Consider the following 22,661-nt stretch of genomic DNA (forward strand, 5'->3'; position numbering starts at 1 on the left):
AAAACGTTTCTAGGCACTTCTGATGCAGTTGGATGTTGGATCACTGGAACCATCAGAATAAAGTACAAATTTCTTAGCCCAGGATTTCTCTCTAAGGTACCTTATCAGCGCCATCTCTTACTGCTACTTCTCTACATACCACTTCAAATGAAGTTCTTGCTGGCTTTCTAGGCGCTCTTCACACCTTCCAGTCACACCTTTAAAACTTCCAGGTCCAGTCTCTCTATGAATCCTTCGCAGCCAGAAGTGATCCCTGAACTCGATTCTCTGAACTGGCTTACAGTCACATTCTGCCTTAGTTCTTAGTTTTGGGATTCTCCACCTTTCTCCCCCTGATAGCTTTAAGATTGCTGTCTGCAGAAACCTAATTAGTCTTTTTGTATTATTCACGCCTACAGGGCCTTGTGCACTTTGTGGCAAAGGTCTTAAACAAGAATTTGTAGGATTCGTGTCATTCATTACCTGACTTGATCACCATTCCATATGCAGTGTCGTTAAATGTTCTTGGTTTATAGGGGGCTTTCAACACGTATTTGTGGATTCAATTAATAAACGAGCGGAACCCACCCTACCATTGCCCGGGAACCACAAATCCCAGCGGGCATTGCGCGGGACGTCGGCGGACGAGGTGACGCAAGGGGGCGTGCCGAGCCTGAGGGAGGGGTCGGCCTGCGGGTAGCCGGAGGCTGGGAGGCTCTGGAGCCTAGGGTGAGCGAGGGAGCGAAAGGTGAGCTGAGCTGAAGGAGGGGACGCGCTGCTGGGCGCCCCCGGTCTATGGAGCGGGGTAAGATGGCGGAGGCGGAGAGTCTGGAGACAGCGGCGGAGCACGAGCGGATCCTGCGAGAGATCGAGAGCACTGACACGGCCTGCATCGGGCCCACGCTCAGGTACCCCGGGTACCGGGGCCCCCGACGGGCGGGCACGGGCGGGACGGGGGGAGGCTCCTTTGGGGCCTTGAGCTTGGCCGGTCGCCCGCAGGCCAGCGCCGGCCCCTCCCTTTGGAGATCCCGGCGAGCGCCCTCCACCCTGGGCGAGGCGGGTCTCCCTCCGCAGCCGCGATGTGGGGTCGCTTCCGACCGCTGGCGCCCACCGCCCCGTTGCTCTGAGGCTTCTCCTGCCTCCCTCGGGGCTGCGGCAGCCTTCGTGCTCCCTCCGAGGCGAGCGCCGCGCCGGGCGGCGAGAGCGCGCCCGACCGATGAGGACTCTTAGCACATCGTCCCCCAGAGGACATCACCCTTCTCCCTCGGACTCAAACCCCGTCCTGCCCTAGACAGGGGTCCTGCTCTTCAGACAAAACAGAATTTCACCCCACGGTCTATTGCCTGGAAATTGAAATCGCCACCTTAAAATCTCAGCCACTTCTCAGAAACGAGTTCCTGAAAATCCTAGGCCCTGGAAGGAAGGAAGTTTCTCTCAACCCGCGCCCCTGTCCTGGGAGCGGGTGCTTGCTGAATCCTGGCAGCAGGGCGACCCCTCCCTAAGGTGCAGCCTCATGGGGGTCTCATCGCTGAGAAAAAGTGACCCCCCTCTCGCCCCTCGTTGCCATTACTTTGCCCGCACGCCTCCATTTTATTTGGAGGTGTCAAAACAAACTCCCACCTACCTCAACTTATTTAACAAAACTTAGGTACCACTTATTAAGTGCAGTGCAAGACATTGTGTTAAGCGATTTGCAAATACAACGTATTCAAACTGCAAAACAATCCTGTTAGGTAGGTGCTATCATTATCCTCATTTTTACAGGTGAGGCACAGAGAGGTTAAGTGACTTACCCAAGGTCACAGCGAGAATAAAGTGGGGGAGTCGAGATTCCTACTCAGGCACTCTGGATCCAGAGTCTGCATTTTTGACCACTGTTGCTCTGCTTCAGTTGGAGATGATCATCTACCTGTACTACCTGTTAATTACTCACCAAGCCCAATTTTGAACTCCCTTTCCCTTTCCCCTTGGTTCACTAGTGCCTTGGAACTAGCTCATCTTCATCCTTCCTGTGATAGCTTCTGATCTCGGTGCAACCAATAGATAGATAATTATCATACCCCATGTTACAGTCTTGGGTCCCTTCTCCTCCCTTCAAAAAAAAAAAAGAGTTATTACTCACTGCTTGTTTTTTCATCGGGAGAGTTGCCTCATGAAAGAATGTTTGAAGGAGGGGCAGGCTGGAGACCTTACTCCTCATCTTCTTGTGCGCAGCCTCCTTCTCCAGGCAGGGCACGTTTCTCCCTGTGTGTTAGCACACTTCTCCCAGTGCCGTCACTGGACGTGACCATTCTTGATAGTTTGCCTTTTGTCCCTTTATGCATTATGATCGTGACTCTCGTGCTCTTCTCTTTTCCTGTTTTCTTGAGCTCTTGAGGGTGAATGACCCTCATTTCTTTATCTTTACTTTCATAAAAACTGAGGCTACTTACTAGTATTTTAAGTGCGTTACTAATATTTGGTTTTTCGTAAAACGAAATGTTGCTCGAGTTACTGAAGATGCTGTTTCAGTATTCTACTAAGAAATTTGACTGCTGAGCTGCAGTTGGCAGCCAAGCGGAGCTCCTACTGGAACAGTTGGTTTCCCAGAGTTTTTAGGAAGGATTCTTTATCAGAACACCGTCAATGTTGTCAAGTTCATTGTGGTTTTTAGTTGCTATCATTCTTGGTTTATATGATAGATGACTTTAATTTAGTGTTATCAGTTTAGTCTGTTGTGATTTATTGTATTAGCCCTCGACTGAATAGTAATGCATGTTTGTGTCAAGTGACATTTGGCTTGTAATTTTCTAGTATCTTGACTTAAGAATATATGCATTATGGCTAAAATATAAGTTACCTGTTTTCCCTAAAATTTGCTTCCTTGTTATCATGGAGTTCTTTTTCCACTGTAAAGTGGAGTTTTGTGGGATAGATGGATTAAGGAATCTTTTGCCCTAAGGGGACTGGGGAAAAAAATGGTTTGAGAACCACTGCACTATCCTACCTGTCTTAGTTACTTTTCTAGACTCCCTGTGTATCGTTATTAGGGGCTTTTCATTTTTGGCCTCTTCCTGCCTTGGCAGATAACCCTACTTCTTACTATCAGACCCAAGATTCAGTTACTTGAACATCCTGTATACGAGTAGTACCCACTGTCTTTGTCTTTAGTCTAGCTTGTCCCTGCCCATGTTCATAGGGGATGATCTCACCGTTTTTCCTTATCCCATTCAGAGGCAGCAGCATGCACAGACTTGAGTTTCAGATCCCATGCCTAACCCTGGCTGCGCCTCTATCATCATCATCTCCTGTTTTCCATCACAATCATTAACCAGGTTTGATTAAGGCAGTCAGCTCTCTTCCCTAACTACCCTCCACTGTAAATCTCAAACTCCTCTACCCGTCTTCATGTCTTTCTTATCTCTTTCATCTTTTGAGGTGGCATTTTTAAGGCACCAGATTCTTAGCTGTTCCTGAGATAGATTTTGTAATTGAAGAGGAACTAAAGAACAGAGAATAACAGAAATTGATAGCAGATATAAAATTAATATACCCATTCCTAAAATTCCTGTTCTTCACAAAAATCCACGTAGCTACATTCTCTAACCAGACTCTATGCCAACTATTACTTGTATATCATCACTTGCTTTCTTTCCCTGCTGTGATACCAAATTATTCTTCCAGTCTTATCCTTTTTTGTTTGAGGAGCCACAGTGGCTTGACTTTTTCATTATATGACTATCCTCATTTAAATCTTGAACAGTACATGCAACGTTAGTCAATTCCCATATATCATGAGGGAGTGCCTCTCCTTTTCATTGTAATTCTGAAAGGCCCAAGCATATCCACGCATATAGAGGCTGTTGCCTAGCAAATTCTTTTGGGAAAGCAGCCATCTCTTCTCTGTCTTCATCTTAAAAATTATTTTGTTAGCTGCAAGTCGTAATTTTACAGATGAGGAAAGAGGCCCAAAAGATGTTAGGGCCTGTCTTGTTTTTAGGATAATACTGATTCTAGCTTAGTAGTACTATTTCTAAAATAGATATATATTTTTTTGAGGAAGATTAGCCCTGAGCTATAACATCTGCTGCCAATCCTCCTCTGTTTTGCTGAGGAAGATTGGCTCTGAGCTAACGTCCGTGCCCACTTTCCTCTGCTTTATATGTGGGATGCCTACCACAGCATGGCTTGACAAGCGGTGCCTAGGTCCACACCCAGAATCTGAACTGGTGAACCCCGGGCTGCCAAAGCAGAACTTCCAAACTTAACCACTGTGCCACTGGGCCAGGCCATGTTACTAAAATATTGATTGCAAATCACTCATGAACAGTAGCTTCGTATTTTCATTTTTCAAATCCTATCTCTGTATTTCTAGTCTTCTTCCATATCACTTATTCAATAGGTCATTTCCTCAATTTACTCTAGAGTACCAGCAATTAACATTCATTCTTAAGTGCTATTTCAGATTTTGTGTTTAAACTTTTTAATTTAACAGTGAAATACATTGCCTTAAAAAATAACTTTATTGAGATATAATTTGTATACCATACAGTTCACCCATTTAAAATGTACAATTCAGTGGTTTTTATTATCTTCATAGAGTTGTGCAGCAATCACCCCAATCTAATTTTAGAACGTTTCCACCACCCATGAAGAAACCCCATACCCATTAGAAGTCACTCTTCATTCTGTTCTCCTTGCCTCCCCAGGCAGTCATTACTTTCCATCTTTATGCGTTTACCTATTCTGCACATTTCGTATAAATGGAATCATACAATATGTGTCTTTTTTTGTGACTTTGCATAATGTTTTCAAGGTTCATCCATGTGGTAGCTTGTATCGGTACTTCATTTCTTTTTATTGCCGAATAGTTTTCCATTGTATGGATATATCACATTTTATTTATTCCTCAGTTGATAGACATTTGGATTGCTTTCATTTTAGGGCTGTTACGAACAATGCTTCTATGAACATTTGTATACTCGTTTTTGTGTGGACATATGTTTTCATCTCTCTTGTGTATATACCTAGGAGTGGAATTTCTAGGTCATATGGTAACTCTATGTTTAACATTTTGAGGAACTGCCAAACTGTTTTCCAGAATATCTGTACCTTTTTACATGCCCACCAGCAATGCATGAGAGTTCCAGTTTCTCCATATCCATGTCAGCACTTGTTATTATCTTTTTTATTTTAGCCATTCTAGTATGAAGTGTATCTCACTGTAGTGTTGATTTGCGTTTCTCTAATGGCTAAATTTTTCATGTGTTTATTTGTTATTTGTTTATCTTCTTTGGAGAAATGTTTATTCAGATCCTTTGCTCAGTTTTTAATTGAGTTATTTACCTTTTTATTGTTGAGTTGTAAGTGTTCTTTATATATTCTGGATATAGGTCTTTTGTTAGGTACATGATTTGCAAATGCTTTCTTCCATTCTGTGAATTGTCTTTTCACTTTCTTGATGGTATCATTTGCTGCACAAAAGTTTTTAATTTTGATGTAGTTCAGTTTATTTTACATTTTTTTCCTTATGCTTTTGATGTTATATCTAGGAAGTCTTTGTTCAACCAAGATCATGAAGATTTGCTCCTTGTTTTTTCTCAGAGTTTTATAATTTTTCTCTTACATTAAGGTCTGTGATCCATTTTGAGTTAGTTTTTGTATATCTATAGTGTAAGGAAGGGTATCCCATTTCATTCTTTTACATGTTGCTATCCAGTTGTTCCAGCACCATTTGTTGAGTGCCATCTTTTCTTACCCAGATATATTCCTGGCTGATTTATGTTGATACTTTTACCATGAAATTTATCTTCCTTATTTGTGGTAGAAGTGTAATACTCAAGACCCTGTCAGTGTGTTTATTTGACTTTGCTATTTCAGCCTGACCTCCCCTTGTTGAATGTTCTCCCCCAGCAAGAAGTTTGCTCTGATGTTTTCAGCTAATGGTTTCTCTTTTTAGCTCCATTGATGCCTTCCATTTCTGTGGTTCCTTTGTTATAAGAATGGTGTGTTTGCTACTTCTTGGTCTTGGTAAAGCACTTCACTTTAGGAACTGCTTCTTGTCTTACCTTATGGAATTGTTTTGTGTCCTACTACCCAGTCTTAAGATTAACATAAAGTATATTAATGATAGAATCTTGACTGTTTAATCTTTTTTGCTGTTAAGCCATTATGTCAACATTATACAATTTTGGCGACTATGTTAAAAATTACTTATAATCCTATAACACAACTGCAGTCTGATTTCCTTCTAGATCTTTGTCTTATGTATTTTATTGTTAGAAAACTGTCCTCTCGGTCTAGGAACAGTCTTTTATCTCGCTGTTCTTACTTATTTGTTGTAAGGCTGGCTCTTACAGAAAACAAATTGGGGGGATGTTTTCAAAAGCTGTTTGCTCAGTGTCATTTGACAATTAAATATGGGCACCTGGTTTCCCCACTTACTACTCTGTGCCTTTGGCCACAAGGCTTTGTTTACAATCCCCTGCCCTACCCCATTACCTAAACTGTACAGGAAGCAGTTAATCATAATACTTGGTTCATGACACTGTCTCATGATTGGTTCATGCATGGACCTCTTTAATCAATTAATTATTTTTATAAGCAACTTAACCACCCACGTGGGTGAATTTTTCTCATCTGTAAATGGGGATGCACTTACATTGCAGGAACAGTATTAAAAAAAAAATGGAGGGCCGGCCTCATGACCTAGTGATTAAATTTGGCACACTCCACTTCAGCGGTGTGGGTTCGTGGGTTCCGATCCTGGGCATGGACCTACGCTACTCATCAGCCATGCGGTGGCAGTGACCCACATACAGAATAGAGGTAGATTGGTATAAATGTTAGCTCAGGGTAAATCTTCCTCAGGAAAAAAAAATAAAAAAGGAGTTAAAGCATTCTTCATAGTACCTGCTAGGTAGTAGTCACTCAGGCAATGTGAGTCCTCTTCTGCCTTTTACCCTTGAGTTTGCTATGTGGTGTTCTGTGGTATTTCTGTTTTTGGAGTTAGTTTAGTGCTTCTTGGCCTTTGGGGTTTTTTTTGCCTGTACTCAGATGTCTGAGGGGTATAATATTCATTGATAATGAGACCCTGGGCGTGCTTATTTTGTGATAGAGAATGAAAGAGGAGACAGGAAGCAAATTTATAAAAGCCCTTCAGGTGATTCTGATATACTCCCTCCTTGACAGTCACTGGGAGGAAAGAAATGATCTCCCATTGCTGATTGCTTATTTTTTAGTAGTAGTTCCATTTTAAAAATAACATTTTTATATTTTAATTATAAATGTAGCATAATGATTTTAAAAAAGATAGAACAAACAGACAAAAAACTGCATCCGACCACCCTGTCCCAACTCTTCTATTTGTATTTTTCTTTTTAACTTTTTCCATATGCATTTTATTACATTAAGTATTAGAAGAGTGTTATATTGTCTTGCCTTGTCAGTTAACGTGTTATATACAGTTTCATACGTTGTTATATATTATATAGCTGTATGATTTTAGTGGCTTCATTCATTAATTAATTTATTCATTAACTCAGCAAATACTTATTGAGCAACTTTTATGTGCCAGATGCTCTTCCGGGCTCTGGGATACAACAGAGGACAAAATAGACAAGTGCCTGCCCTTATGGACCTTACATTCTAGTGGAGCGCTCACTGAATAAACAAAGCAATTTAGTGATTAGTGTTTCATATGATGGAGTATTGTTTTCCATTAGGTGGTTACAAAAAGTTGTTGTGGCAAAGGTTTGATTAGAGTGGAGGAGCAAGCCATGTGCCTCTCTAGGGGAAGTCCCTTCCAGATAGAGGGCGTAGTAAGAGTGAAGGCCCTCAGGTGAAGCATGACGGGAGGAGGCGATGGTAGGAGGCCAGTCGGGATCCAGATTGTGTAGACTAAGAGAGAGACTTTGATTTTATTGTAAGTGTTATTTTATTCTAAGGGAAGGTACAGGAGAGTTTTGAGCAGGAAAATTACGTGCTCTAACTTAGGTTAAATAAGGAACATTCTGGCTGTTGTGCAGAGATGGAATAAAAGGAAACAGGGAGGGAAACCAGCCAAGGAATATTTGCAGTAATAAGAGGCAAGAGATGGTTGTGGCATGCAGTGAGGTGTTGGGGAGGAGGCGACGAGAAGTACTTGGATTTAAAATATATTTAAAAAGTAGAGCCAAAATGATGGATTAGTGATGGGGGTTAAAGAAAAAGAGGAATTGGCCTAATTAACTGAGTGAATTGTGGTGCCATTTATTGGGATAGGGAATAAAGGGGGAGGAACTTTATTTTTCTTCATAGCACTTAACTACTGCCTGCCAAATACAATTTTTGATTGTCTCCTCCACTAAACTGTGTATTCCAGGAAGGGAGGTGTTTCGTTTCTGTTGTTTGCTGCTGTATCCTGGGAACCTAAGAGTGCCTGGCATGCAATTGGTGCTCAATAAATATTTGTTGAATGAATAGAAGAATAAAAGAATTGTACCACCAACTGTTAATTATCTGGGGGTTGATTAACTGATTTGCAGATTAACTGTTTTAATAATATGACTAGGCTTTTAAGAAAAAATAGAACTGCTGAAAATTTTGAAAACTTCAATGTATCAGAAGAGTTTATTTTTTGGAATTACATATAATTTTCTGGTTCTTCTTTCTCTTTATCTATCAAAAGTATAATCTAAAATAATTGATCCTTGGGCTGGCCCCGTGGCTGAGTGGTTAAGTTCACATGTTCCACTTTGGTGGCCTGGGGTTCGTGGGTTTGGATCCTGGGCATGGACCTACACACCGCTCATCAAGCAATACACATCACTCATCAAGCAATGCCGTGGCAGCATCCCACATAGAAGAACTAGATTGACTTACACTTAGAATATATAACTATGTTCTGGGGCTTTGGAAAGAAAAAAAAAAGAGAAGGATTGGCAACAGATGTTGCTCATGGTGAGTCTTCCTCATTAGGGCCAATCTTACTCACCAAAAAAAAGCATAAGGGGCTGTCCCGGTGGTGTAGTGGTTAGGTTCACACATTCCGATTTGGTAGCCTCCAATTTGCTGGTTCAGATCCCAGGTAAGGACCTGTGTACTGCTTATCAGGCCATGTGGTGGCAGGCGTCCCACATATAAAACAGGGGAAGACGGGCACAGATGTTAGCTCAGGGCCAATCTTCCTCAGCAAAAAAGAGGAGGATTGGTGGCAGATGTTAGCTCAGGGCTAACCTTCCTCAAAAAAAACCCCCAAAACAAAAAAAAGCATAAAAAAATGAAATAATTGTGGCTAAAACCTGTCATTCTTCAATATTTTGTCCAGTGTTGTTAAAAGTTTGTAAATTTAAGTATGATAACTAGTGATAAATGTTATAATCTATGTTATATGTTTATAACATAACATATAAATGTTATAACATGCTATATATGTTATATATACATATATGTAACATGTTATATGTGTATATATGTATATCTATAACTATATATATGTTATAAGAATATATACTATATATAAGAATATATAGTATATGTAAGAATGTATATATGCTATATACACGTTGTATATGCATACATGCACACATAACATACAACACATAACGTGTTATATAAAACATACATACATGTTATATATAACACACATATATAGTATATATGATATATATCATATGTTATATGATAACATTTGTATGGGAAATGTTATAATCTAGTGATAAATGTTATAAAATGTTATAATCTAAGTGCACATTGTACAAATAAAGCTTAGCATTTGTCAGAAAGTTAAATTTTTGTAAAATTGTTGTACATTTGGGAAAATGAGGTTGCTAGTGTTAAATAAGTTTGATTACAATATGGACTATGAGAATGAATTTTTTCTGGTTCGATAAAGAGAAGTTAGGTTTTATTTTAATAACCTCATCGAATTGTCAAGCAAATTGAAAAAATGAAAAACTGTGAAAAAGCTCTTTTGTAGCTGATAAGACAGTGCTGATTTGGGCTCTGTGTCTGATTTTATTTGAGCTACATAAACACTTTTCATCGAAGCTGTTCCAGTGGAAGATTATTCTGATATGTTATCTGATTAATTAGATTTAAACTGCATAAAAATTAATAGAGAGAAATTAAATGGACTGTAGCATTTGGCAATCATTTCTCTGTTGAATATCAAGAGTTTTTAGTTATCATCAGATCAAATATATAATGCTGGTAAAACCCATCTCCTGGAAATCTTACCGACTATAACTTTGAAAAAAAGATGAGTAGGTAAATTATCTTTATTTGTCTGAGTTTAAAATATTTTATTTAAAAAAGGAAAGAAAAGAGTGTAAACCATAGGTCTAATAAATATTTTTTCTCATTCTATTTCCCCATTTTATTAGTTTGTTCTTTTGTTGCATTTTTAATGCATATATAAGCATATATGATTTTATTTTCTCCCCCTTTTACAAAATAAGTAGTGTACTCTATGTACATTTCTGCAGCTTAGTTTTTTACTCATCAGTATATTATGGAGATCTGTCTGTATCAGCATGCAGATATTTTCTTTATTCTTTTTTACAGCTACTATCCATAGTATTTTATTATGTGAATATACCATGGTTTATTCAACCAGTCCCCTATTTCTATATGCTTGGGTTATTTCTGGTCTTTTGCTGGACAAAATAATGTAGCAATGAATAACCTTGAATATTTGTCGTTTTTTATTGTACGTTTCATACTGTATGTATAGAATAGATTCCCAGAAGTGGGATGGCTGGGTAAAATGAATGTATCTGTAATTTGGTAGGTGTTGCTTTCTATAGAGGTTGTACCATTTTCTAGCAGTCTATGAGTTCATTTCTCCATAGATGTTTCAACAAAGTGTTTATTAGACTTGAGTTTTTTGCCAGTGTAATAAATGATAAATGGTATTTCAATGTACTTTTCATTTGTAGCTTTCTTATTATGAGTGAGGCTGAATCTCTTCATATGTGTAAAGGCTTTTTGTATATGTTTGGATGTGGGTGTGTGTTCTATCTGTTCATGTCCTTTGCTTATTTTTCTATGAGGTTGGTATTTTTCTTCTTGATTTGGGAGCAGCAGGAAAGAACCTTTGATAGTTATGCTTTGCTTAAATACACCAGGAGTATACATACTGCAATGAGTTGTGATTACTAAAACAAAGAGACCATTGTTTTTTAAGGAATGAAAGCTTCAAACCTGCCTTTTTATTATTTCAGTCATAAAGAGAGATGAATAAACAGACATTTTAAGATAAAAGAAATCTTACATCAGGAGGCTGTGATAATTTGAAATCAGAAGGTTTTTTGGGGGAATGTAGTAACATTATTAGATAATGCTGCTTCATATACAAATAAAATTCTTAGCAAATCAGAGGATGTCAACATTTTAATAAATTCTTTACTTTAAAATCTTATGGTATATATTCATATGTCAATATAATTTCCAGCATCAACACAATTAGTATGTGAGTTAGTTGCAAAAAGTTATTGATAAGGACAGTTATTTAGTACGGTTTTAGAAACAGTTTAGAATTTTAGATGGCATTTATGATGTAGCTTTAATTTGGAATATGATATGTATGAATGTTAATTAGGTCACTGAGGAAAATAAAGATCTTCTGATTCTTTGCATCATAGAAGTTGATAATTTGTAGTATTTGCTCATGATGAAATAAGTGATTTAATCATATACCAAAATCAAGCTTCCAGCTGAAAGCAACTTGAAGAAATAAAATTAGTGACTGCCTTATCTATGAAATGTATGAATCTGGGTTGAGGTGCTAAGCAGTGATGACATTTTAAATCTGTTTGGGGAAATAGCAAAAATAGTGAGGGGGAGGAGTTAGTAAAAACTGAATTACACGCAGAGCTGAGCTTAACTGTTTGCGACTTGAGGTGACTGGTAGGTTATTCCTTGGAGGTGTCTGCTATGGCTTTGGGAAGGAAGAGTAAAGCCATTTTTGCCATGTGGTGTGGTCTGCTGCAATATTTAGAAAACAAAGAAGACAATTCACTCAAAGACTAACCGATGTTGCATGGACTTTGTTCTAATATTTGAATTAAAGAGAGTTCATCTAAGAAATAGACAACAATAATGAAATATTTTAGTATTTTGGCTATTTTTTTTTTTAAGATTTTATTTTTTTCCTTTTTCTCCCTAAAGCCCCCTGGTCCATAGTTGTATATTCTTAGTTGTGGGTCCTTCTAGTTGTGGCTTGTGGGACGCCGCCTCAGCATGGCTCGATGAGTGGTGCCATGTCCGCGCCCAGGATTCGAACCGATGAAACACTGGGCCATCTGCAGCAGAGTGCGTGAATTTAACCACTTGGCCACGGGGCTGGTCCCTTGGCTATTTTTAAAAAGCAATTTGTGATGTATATCTATCTTTAAATTATATTTATATTTTACATTTCTAGATATCTGCAGAATGACAAATGTTTTCCTTTTTAAATTGCAGGTAACAATTTTTCCACCACATTTTGACTGTTTTTTTTTTGAAGGGTGATTAATTTTGTCTTAACTCTGTTTTTGGATTATTCTCGATCTCCTTCCCCTCTTATTCTGATTCATTGACAATTGACTGTTCTTTCTCTTTTTCTCTGATTTTCCCCTTCCCTTATTCTAGAAACGAATTAGATGGTTTCCAAAAAGCTGCATGATTTAAAAATACACCTAATAGATAAATCAAAGGTGATGAGGACATTGGGGCAAGGGAAAACAAAGGTAGGAAGGAGAATATGAAGTTCAGAATAGAGCTTGTAAAAGATTCATGTTTGAAGGCCAGTACATTTTGTAAAGATAGGCCATCGGTTTGGCTCTAGGCTTTCTAGCAGCCAGTGCAAAAAAGAGACACACTCCATTATTTGAGTTATGGTGTTGTAAAATTATAAACTAGTTACTTAGGAGAAGCACAGCTATTCTTGGTTCTGAGTAAGACCAGAGAACTGTTTCTCCCATATGTCCTCCCAAAGAAGTCCCTGTATAATGTAACTTTAATATCCATATAGTAAATGTAGCAATATGTGACAGGCTGTTTCTCATATTGTCCTTTAGTGAAAGCATATGGCATAACCAAAGCACAATTTAGTAAAAGCAGTTTTGCAGGGAGCCAAAGGAATGCAGTTCTCTGCTGGTCTTGGCTTAATCGACGCATAGATTTTAGAATACCTACAGTGGAAGTTGGAAGTGCGTTATCCCCTCTTCCCCCGTTTTTGGATCATTGATCACTTTGAGAATCTTATGAACACTATAGACCCTTTCCTTAGTAAAATTTTATGTGTGCCCAGTCTCCATGATTTCTAATCTGGAAGAGTGTGTGCATTGCATATACATTGGTTAATTCTTCATGGGTATTACTTTTAGTAGTCAAGGTTTTTGATAAGTAATGAGTATCAATGAGTTCAAGGTTATATTTTTTTTGCCTTTTCTTCCTGAACGTATCACTTGCCTGTATTCTTAGTTAAGTACAGAGCTGTATATGCTTTAAAAATAAACCAGCTGTGGGTTGAATTAATATCTTTTTGTGAAAGTTGAAGAACCTGAATAAGCCACCTAACTCCTTCAGAATAAGTAGAGAGAGAGAGAGTGAGTACCCAAGGAAAGGGCCAAGATTCTTTCCTAGAAGTAATTTGCAGTGTGTTCTAGCACTGAAATAAATGCCATTAAAGCCACAATAATTATATTTGGAACAATTTTCAATTTGATACTAAAAAAAACGACCCTGCCTTGGCCATTTAAAAAAATCGCCAACAAATAAAGTAACCGTAGTTGTTTTGCCTTAAGCTGTATAATTTAGAATATACTGCCTGGGAAATGGATGCCTTATTAGAAATGTTATTTACCTGGAATGTCTGGAACCTAGCCTGTTCTAGATTTGTAGTTTTTAAAAAAATTGAGATATGTAGCTCTCAAGAGCAGAATGATTGATAAAAGAAATTTAAGTATCATATTATTATAGTTATTTGCATAACTATAATTTAGAGCTTTAAAACACATATTACCTGATGAAACATCTAAACAAGGAAGAACCATCACCATGCAACCAACTAGATTACCTTAATGTGATTTGTGATGATACATATGGACTGGACCTCTGTTAAAACACCTGCCTGGGCTTGATGGTCTTGAAGATCATCATATTAACATGCACCTTGCACTCTAGTGAATTTACCTTCAGTTACTGCTGTGGTTTGAGAATCAGCTTGATCATAAGATAAAAGCAAAAGCAAAAACAGTGACAACAGCAAACTTCTTTTTAGAGCAATTATATGATTTTTCGAGTATTTAGATGCTTTCAGTGTTTAGAATGCTAGGTAAATGTTCTATTGTATATTAGATAAGTGATGAAGGCCATTTGCCAAAAATGATGATTTGGATTAAAATGTAGGCTCTTTTGCTATATTTGTTTTTATTTAAAAGCTGTGTAGTAACACAGGCTTTCAGTTTTGATCGTGTTTTTATATACATGGAACATGACAAACTCTGTGCTGAAAGCATGTCTTTTGGCACTATGATAGTGTTTAGCGGAGCACCGACATCTTGTTGCATGTCCAAGCCAAGTGTCTTTGCTCCTATTCTCAAATTTTCTGTTTTTGAAACTTGCTTTTTTTTTATGCTTTTCTCCTTTGAAAATTGTGCCTTTGTTTCTTTCCTCATATTTGTGCTTGCTTTTTGTATCTCCCTTCTATTTCCTGTAATTTAGAACTTTAAAACACACATTATCCAGTGAAACATCTAAGCAAGCAAGAATCATCACAGTGCAAATTAGCTTTCACTTTCTGAGGGAGCTGTGGTGCCAATAAACAATGAAATTCTGAAGGTATTGATATGAAATGTGATCTTATCAAGCAATACAAATGAATAAAAGCAGCAGACTTTGAGCTTGGCTGAATCTATGTTATGAAACATTTTTGGTATGGAATTTGATTTTGGAAAGACATGTTTGTGTAGCACATTTAAAAAAAAAAAAAAGGAACAAATAAGGGAGCTAGCCAGGCAGTTTGTTTTTGATGAGGTAAAAGAATTGTTTGACATTTGTAAGGAAGAGGTGTACAAAGATGATCTTTTGACGTTGGAGTAGCAAAGGTAAAAGGAAAGTGAAATGAGAAGAGCTCTTGAAATCCAAAGAAAAATAGGTTATTAGAAGCATTTTAAATGGTAACTGGATCTGACTGTATACATTTATTATTTGCTTTTTTTAAAAAATTAAACTTTTTAGTTTGAGATAATTGTAGATTCACATGCAGTTGTAATCCCCTGTGCCCTTTACCCAGTTTCTTCCAGTGGTAACATCTTGCAAAACTGTAGTACAGTGTATCAGGACCAAGATATTGACGTTTTGTCTTGATAGTCAAGGTATAGAACATTTGCGTCACTACAAGGATCCCTCATGTTGTCCTCTTACAAACACAACCATCTTCCTTCTGTCCCCATCCCTTCTTTAGACCCTGACAACCACTAATCTGTTCTCCATTTCTATAATTTTTTCATTGCAAGGATGCTATATAAATAGAATCATACAGTATGTAACACTTTGGAATTGGCTTTTCTCACTGAGCGCAGTTCCTTGGCGATTCATCCAAGTTGTTGTGGTGTATCAATAGTTTATTCCTTTTTATTGTTGAGTAGTATTCCATGGTATAGCAGTACCACAGTTTGTTTAATCATTCACCTATTGAAGGACGTCTGGCTTGTTTCCAGTTTCTGGCTATTACAAATAAAGCTGCTGTAAACATTTGTGTAAAGGTTTATAAAGGTTTTTGTGTGAACATATGTTTTCAATTCTCTTGGGTATACACCTACGAGTGGAATTGCTGGGTCATATGGTAACTCTATGTTTAACTTTTTGAGGAACTGCCAAACTTGTTTTCCAAAGTGGTTGTACCATTTTACATTCCCGCCAGCAACGTATGAGGGTTCCAATTTCTCCAGATCCTTACAAGCATTTGGTGTTGTCATTCTTTTTTATTTTAGACATTCTGATATGTGTGTAGTAATATCTCATTGTGGTTTTAATTTGCATTTCCCTAACTGTTAATGATGTTGAACATCTTTTCATCTGCTTATTTGCCATATGTATATCCACTTTGTTGAATTGCCTCTTCATGTCTTTTGCCTATTTTCTAATTGGAGTTTTTTTTTACTGTTGAGTTTTGAGAATTCTTTATATATTCTAGATACTAGTCCTTTGTTGGATATGTGGTTTGCAGATATTTTCTCCCACTCTTCTTTTCACCCTCTTGACAGGGTCTTTCGTGCATCAGAAGTTTTTAATTTTGATCAAGTCCAATTTATCAGTTTTTCCTTGTATAGAGCATGCTTTTGGCGTCAATTCTAAGACCTCTTTGCCTAGATCTTGAAGATTTTTTTTCTGTGTTTTTTCCCCCTAAAAGTTTTATAGTTTTATGAACACGTAAAGTCTGTGATCTGTTTTGAGTCAATTTTTGTAATTTTGTTATTTTTGTGTAAGGAGTGAGGCTTACTTGAAAGTTTTTTTTTTTTGCCTGTGGATGTCCAGTTGCTCCAGTACCATTTTTCCTCTACTGTACAAGCAGTTCACCTTTGTCAAAAATTACTTGGGTTTATTTGTGTGGGTTTATTTCTGGGTTGTCTTTTGTGTTGATCTATGTGTCTATCCCTCTGCCAGTATTACAGTCTTGATTACTGTAGCTGTATAGAATAAGTCTTGATATTGGGTAGACTGATTCCTCCCACTTTAATCTTCTTTATCAGAGTAGTTTTAGCTAATTTAGTTACTTTGACTTTCTATATGAATTTTAGAATAATTTTGTCTATAATTACAAAAATATCTTGCTGAAATTTTGATAGGCACTGCATTAAACCTATATATCAGTTTGTAGAGAATTGACATCTTTACTTCATGAGTCTTCCGATCCACAAACATGGTATGTCTCTCAATTTATTTAGCTCTCTTTTGATTTCTTCTCATCAGCGTCATGTAGGTTTTAGCATACAAAGTCAGTACATGTTTCGTTAGATTTACACCTAAGTATTTCTTTTTTTTTAAGTGATTGTAAATGGTATTACATTTTTAATTTTGTGTCAATGTGTTAATTATTAGTATATAGAAATACAATTACTTTTTGTATGTTTATCTTGTTTCGTTGTAACTTTGCTGAACTTACTTACTAGCCTAGGAGTTTTTTTTGTAGATTCAGTGTCATCTGCAAATAGGACAGTTTTAGTTCTTCTTTGCCAATCTATTTGCCTTTCTTTCACTGGCTAGAACTTCCAGGACTATGTTGAATAAGACCGGTGAAAGTGGATGTCATTGCCTTGTTCCCAATCTTAGAGAGAAAGCATTCAGTCTTTCCTTCATTAAGTATAATGTTAGTTATAGGTTTTTTGCAGATACTTGAGGAAGTTCCCTTCTATTCCTATTTTCTGAGAGTTTTTGTCATAAAAGAGTGTTGAATTTTGTCCAGTGCTTTTACTGAATTGATCAATATGATAATGTGATTTTTCTTCTTTAGCCTGGTGGATTACATTGATTGATTTTTGAATATTGAATGGGCCTGCCTCCCTGGAATAAACCTAACTTAGTCATCATGTATATTTCTTTTTATATACCTCTAAATTCTATATACCTCTGAATTTAGTAGTTTGTTAGGGATTTTTGTGTTTATGTTTATGAAGGATATTGGTTTGTAGTTTTATTTATTATTTTTTTACTATCTTTGGTTTTAATGATACTAGCTGCATAAAATAAATTGGGAGGTGTTTCCTCTCTCCTCTTCTATTTTCTGGAAGAGATTTTTGAATTGATGTTAGTTCTGCTTTAGACATTTTGTAGAATTCCCCAATGCAACCATCTAGGCCTGGGGATTTCTTTTTTGGGAGATTTTTAATTATAAATTCAGTTTTCTTCATAATTCTTCTAGGGCTATATAAATTACTATTTTGTATTGGGTGAGTTGTGATAATTTTTGATTTTCTAGGAATTGGTTTATTTCATCTAAGTTGTCAAATTTCTCTTTTATTATCCTTTTGATTGCTGTATAGTGTGTAGTGATATCCCTGGAAACGTTCCTTATATTGGTAATTTGTATCTTCTTTTTTCCTTTGTTACATATTTGTCAATTTTATTGTTCTTTCCATAGAACTAAGTAATTTTTTCATGAATTTTCTCTATTGTTTTTCTGTTTTCAATTTTATTGATTTCTGTCCTTATCTTTATTTTTTCCTTTCTGCTGTTGGTTTTTTATTTTTTCTGTTTAGGTTCTTGAGGTGTAGGAGCTTAGATTACTGACTTGAGATTTTTCCCTTTTCTAACGTATGCATTTAGTGCTATAGATTTCCCTCTCAGTACTGTTTTACTTATGTCCCATAAATTTTGTTATGTTGTATTTTAATTTTCATTCATTTTAGTGTATTTTTTTATTTCTCTTTAGACTTCCTGTTTGACCCATGAATTATTTAGAAGTGCATTGTTTAGTTTCCAAGAGCTTGAATGTTTTTTTTTAAAAATTATCTTATTTATTTATTTATTTAAGATTGGCTAACTTGAGCTAACAACTGTTGCCAATCGTCTTCTTTTTTTTCTTCTCTCCCCAAAGCCCCCCAGTACATAGCTGTATATTTTAGCTGTAGGCCTTTCTGGTTGTGCTGTGTGGGATACCGCTTCAGCATGGCTTGATGAGTGGTGCCATGTCCGTGCCTGGGATCTGAACTGGTGAAACCCTAGGCTGCCAAAGCGGAGGGCGTGAACTTAACTACTCGGCCACGGGGGCAGCCCCCAAGTTTGAACATTTTCTGTTATCCTGTTGTTGATTTCTAGGTTGATTCCATTGTGATTGGAGAACATACTGTGTATGATTTTAGTTCTTTTGAATTTGTTGAGGTTTGTTTTATGGCCCACAATATGGTCTTTCTTGGTATGTGTTCTGCGGACACTTGAAAAGAATGTGTATTCTTCTGCTGTTGGGTAGAGTATTTAACAATGTTGATTAGATCCCATTGGTTGATGGTGTTGTATTCTTCTGTATCCTTGCTGATTTTCTGTTTATTTCTATCAGTTGTTGAGAGAAGAGTGTTTCAATTATTGTGGAATTGTCTATTTCTCCTTTGAGATCTTTGGATTTTGCTTCATATATTTAGCAGCTCTCTTGATTGGTATGTACATATTTAAGATTGCTATATTTTCTTAGTGGATTGAGCATTTCATTATATAATGACCTTCTCTGTCTCTGGTAATTTTCTTTCCTATGAAGGCTACTTTATCTGATGATAATATAGTTACTCCTACTTTCCTTTGATTAATGTTTGCATGATATATCATTTTCCATCCTTTTATTCTTAACCTGCCTATATCATTATATTTGAAGTGAATTTCTTGTTGATTGCATATAGTTGTGTTTTTTAATCAACTCTGTCACACTCTGACATATTTACAACATTTACATTTAATGTGATTATTGATATGCAAAGGCTTAACTCTCCTGTTTCATTTGTTGTTTTCTGTTTATTCTCTACTTTTTGTTTCTGTTTTATTTTTCATGCCTTCCTTTTGGTTATTTCAATGTTTTTGTAGAATTCCATTTTGATTTATCTATAGTGGTTTTGAGTGTACATTTTTGTATAACTTTTTTGGTGGTTTCTCTAGATGTTAACGTTATTTATGTATAGCTTAACACAATCTACTAGTGTCGTCATTTTAGCAGTTTGAGTGAAGTGTACAAACCTTACTTCCCTTTATCTTCCCCTACTTATAATATAATTGTCTTAAATATTTCCTCTTCAAGCATTGAGAACCACATCAGTCAGTGTTTTAAATTTTTGCTTCAGGCAGCAAAACTAATTTAGAAAACTCAAGAGAAGTAAAGCCTATTGTACTTACCTATATTTTTCCTTACTGTGTTCTTTTTATCCTTTCTGATGTTCCAAGATTCCTTTTTTTTAAAAAAAATCATTTCCTGTCCCTTTAGAGAACTTCTTATAGCCATTCTTTTACAGTAGGTCTGCTGGCAACAAATTATCTTTACATGAGAATGGCTTAGTTTTCCTTCACATGAGAATGTCTGGATTTCCCTTTTATTCCTGAAGGACATTTCTGCTGAGTGTCGGCTTCAGGATTGACAGTTCTTTTCTTTTAGCGCTTGAAAAGTGTTGTGCCACTTCTTTCTGGCTTCCGTGGTTTCTGATGAGAAATTTGCTGTCATTCAAGTTATTTTTCCCCTATAGGAAAGGCGTCATTTTTTTCTGGCTACTTTCTGGCTTTCTTCCTTTGCCTTTGGTTTTCAGGGTTTAATTATGATGTCTCTTGACATGGATTTCTTTGGGTTTATCCTCTTTGGGGTTTGCTTAGCTTCTTGAGTCTGTAGGTTTATGACCCTTGCCAAATTTGGGAAATTTTCATCTATTATTTCTTCAAGTATTTCCTCACCCCACCCTCTTTCTACTCTCCTTCTGGGATTCTGGTGACATGAATGATAGATCTTTTTTTATAGTCCGGCAGCCCCTGAGGCACTGTTTGTTTCTCTCCATTTACTTTCTCATGTTGTTAAGGTAATATAATTTCTGTTGTTTTGTTTTTCAGTTTACTGATTCTTTCCTCTGTCCCTTTCATTCTGCTCTTGAGCCCATCCACTAGTTTTTATCATGACTGCTTTAAAATCTTCATCAGATAATTGTAACATCTCTGTCGTCTTGGTTTTGGCATATGGTGATTGTCCTTTTTCATTAGTTTGGCTACTTCCTGGTTTTGGTATGAAGAATGATTTTTAATTGAAACCTGTACATTTTCACATTACGTTATGAGACTGGCTCTCATTTAAGCCTTTTCTTTTAGATGGCTTTCTCTGATAGTAGCCTGGCAGTAGAAGGTGTGGGTTACTGCTTTGTTACAGCCAGGTGGAGGTAGATGTCTGTGTTCCTCGTCTGGCCTTTGTTGACGCCTGAGAGGGGCTCCTCCTTGCTGCTATGGATGGGAATTCTGGCTCCATACATGGTCTTTGCTGACACCATGGTGTGGAGGGGAGGTTGTAACTGTCTGGTGGGGATGAAAGTCTCAGCTCCCTTTTTGGCCTTCTTTGACACCCTTACTGGGGTGTTGGGTGCTTTGTTGTCACCTGTAAAGGTGGAAGACTAGGCTCCCTCTCTGTGCTGGTGAGGGTGTGGGTGTGGGTGTGGGTGGGGCTACAGTTATTTTTCTGTGGTGTTTGTCTGGAATAGAACAGTGATTGTGTAAATGCATTCTTTTTTGGTAGGCTGCCCCTTTTGTCGTCTTTTGGCTAGAGAGAGGAGGCTTTTGGTGGGGCTTTCTTTTGTTTGCAGTTGTTTGTATTTCTGGGTTGCCTGTCTCTTCAGTTCCAGGTCTGGGATAGCAGGCAAAAAGAAAACCCAGGAAACTCACCACCACATTGTTCCTTTGGTCCCAAGGTCCCAAGCCAGTCTGCCTTCTTTCCACCTTTCAGGTTTTCTTCTCTGTGTTTTATACATAATGTGTAGAGTTTTTAGTTATACTTAGTGGGAGGAATAACAAAAACTATGTCTGCTCCATCTTTCCAGAAGTGGAAGTCCTATCATATGCCTTCTTTTTTTTCTCCTGAGGAAGATTTGCCCTGAGCCAACATCTGTGCCAGTCTTCCTCTATTTTGAATGTGGGTTGCCACCACAGCATGGCTGCTGCCGATTTGTATAGGTCCAAGCCCGGGAACCACACCTGGGCCACTGAAGCAAAGTGTGCCAAACTTAACCACTAGGCCATGGGGCTGGCCCTCCTGTTATATGTTTTTTGATTTTCAAATTATTTTTCTTTTTGTAAGTATGGTGCATGTTCACTAAGTAAATGAAATCAAGCAGTATAGAAAAGTAAGTAAAAGAAAATCATTTTCATAAAAACTAGATATGTTATAATGATATTTCTAAGAAAAAGTATTAAATTTAGTCTTACTTGAAGAGGGAACTGAAATGAAACTTATGGAATTACTGAATTTCAGGTAAATGCTTTTTCATCACAGATGATGTTCATTTTTTAAAGATCTCTTAAACTTAAGAAGGTAAAAAGTCAGTTTCTATATTTGTAATTAAAAAGTTCAGTTTTAGGCATTATTAAAAGATTTCCCACTATGGAAGAAAAGAAAAATTAGTGCTTTTTCTTTTTTTAAAGCAGCTTTATTGAGATATAATTTACATACTGCACACTTTACCCATTTAAAGTGTACAGTTCAGTAGTTTTTAGTATGTTCTCAGGCTACATAATTTCTCCAGGGAAAAATCCCCTGATTCCTTGCTCTTGGGTTAGTTGTTTGGCTGCTGGGATATTCCTGTATAGGGTGAATGTATGGAGGTTTGACTGTTTTGTATTCAGTCTTTCAATTAATCTGTTTGTTTTCGGTGCTTCCATTCTTCTTGGCATTCTGAATCCTGACCTGCCGCATGGTTGTGGCTGGTACTCAGACTCTCTTTTGGATTTCATTCCCTTGGCAAATACTCTAGGCTCTTTTTTGTGCTACTCTGCTTCATCCTTACTGCCGTTTATCAGCTTTGGTCTTCTGGAGATTTGTTGCTATTTCTCGTTAGCTGCAGGCTCTCTTCTTGTTCTTTTTGGAATAACGGGTTTATACCTTTTCCTTTAGTGGGGTCTCAGGAGGGAGGAACATAAATGCATGTGGTTGTCTCATCACATTGATGTGGAAGTCTGGCAGCAGATTTACTCGTGTGGGCTCAAGATGTTATCTTCTAAGGTGAAGCCATTCT

The 22,661-nt window shown here is 37.3% G+C and overlaps 1 protein-coding gene across 6 annotated transcripts in view; it reads left to right on the forward strand.

The window, feature by feature from the left end:
- Nucleotides 1-603: 603 nt before the first annotated feature.
- Nucleotides 604-22,661, forward strand: part of EXOC6B (exocyst complex component 6B) — a 579,159-nt gene continuing 557,101 nt past the window's right edge. For 4 of the 6 annotated variants that reach the window (XR_011525982.1, XM_070572415.1, XM_070572416.1 and 1 more), the window contains exon 1: nt 616-887. Coding sequence is in view for 4 of the 6 variants with exons in the window: in XM_070572415.1 (XP_070428516.1) it covers nt 775-887 (113 nt within the window). In the remaining 2 variants the exon portion in view is untranslated. Of the gene's footprint in view, nt 888-22,661 lie in introns of all 6 variants that reach the window. The other 2 variants (XR_011525981.1, XM_070572413.1) reach the window with 1 other exon arrangement.

This window comes from Equus przewalskii, chromosome 14 (genome assembly GCF_037783145.1).
Source record: "Equus przewalskii isolate Varuska chromosome 14, EquPr2, whole genome shotgun sequence".
Taxonomy (NCBI): domain Eukaryota; kingdom Metazoa; phylum Chordata; class Mammalia; order Perissodactyla; family Equidae; genus Equus; species Equus przewalskii.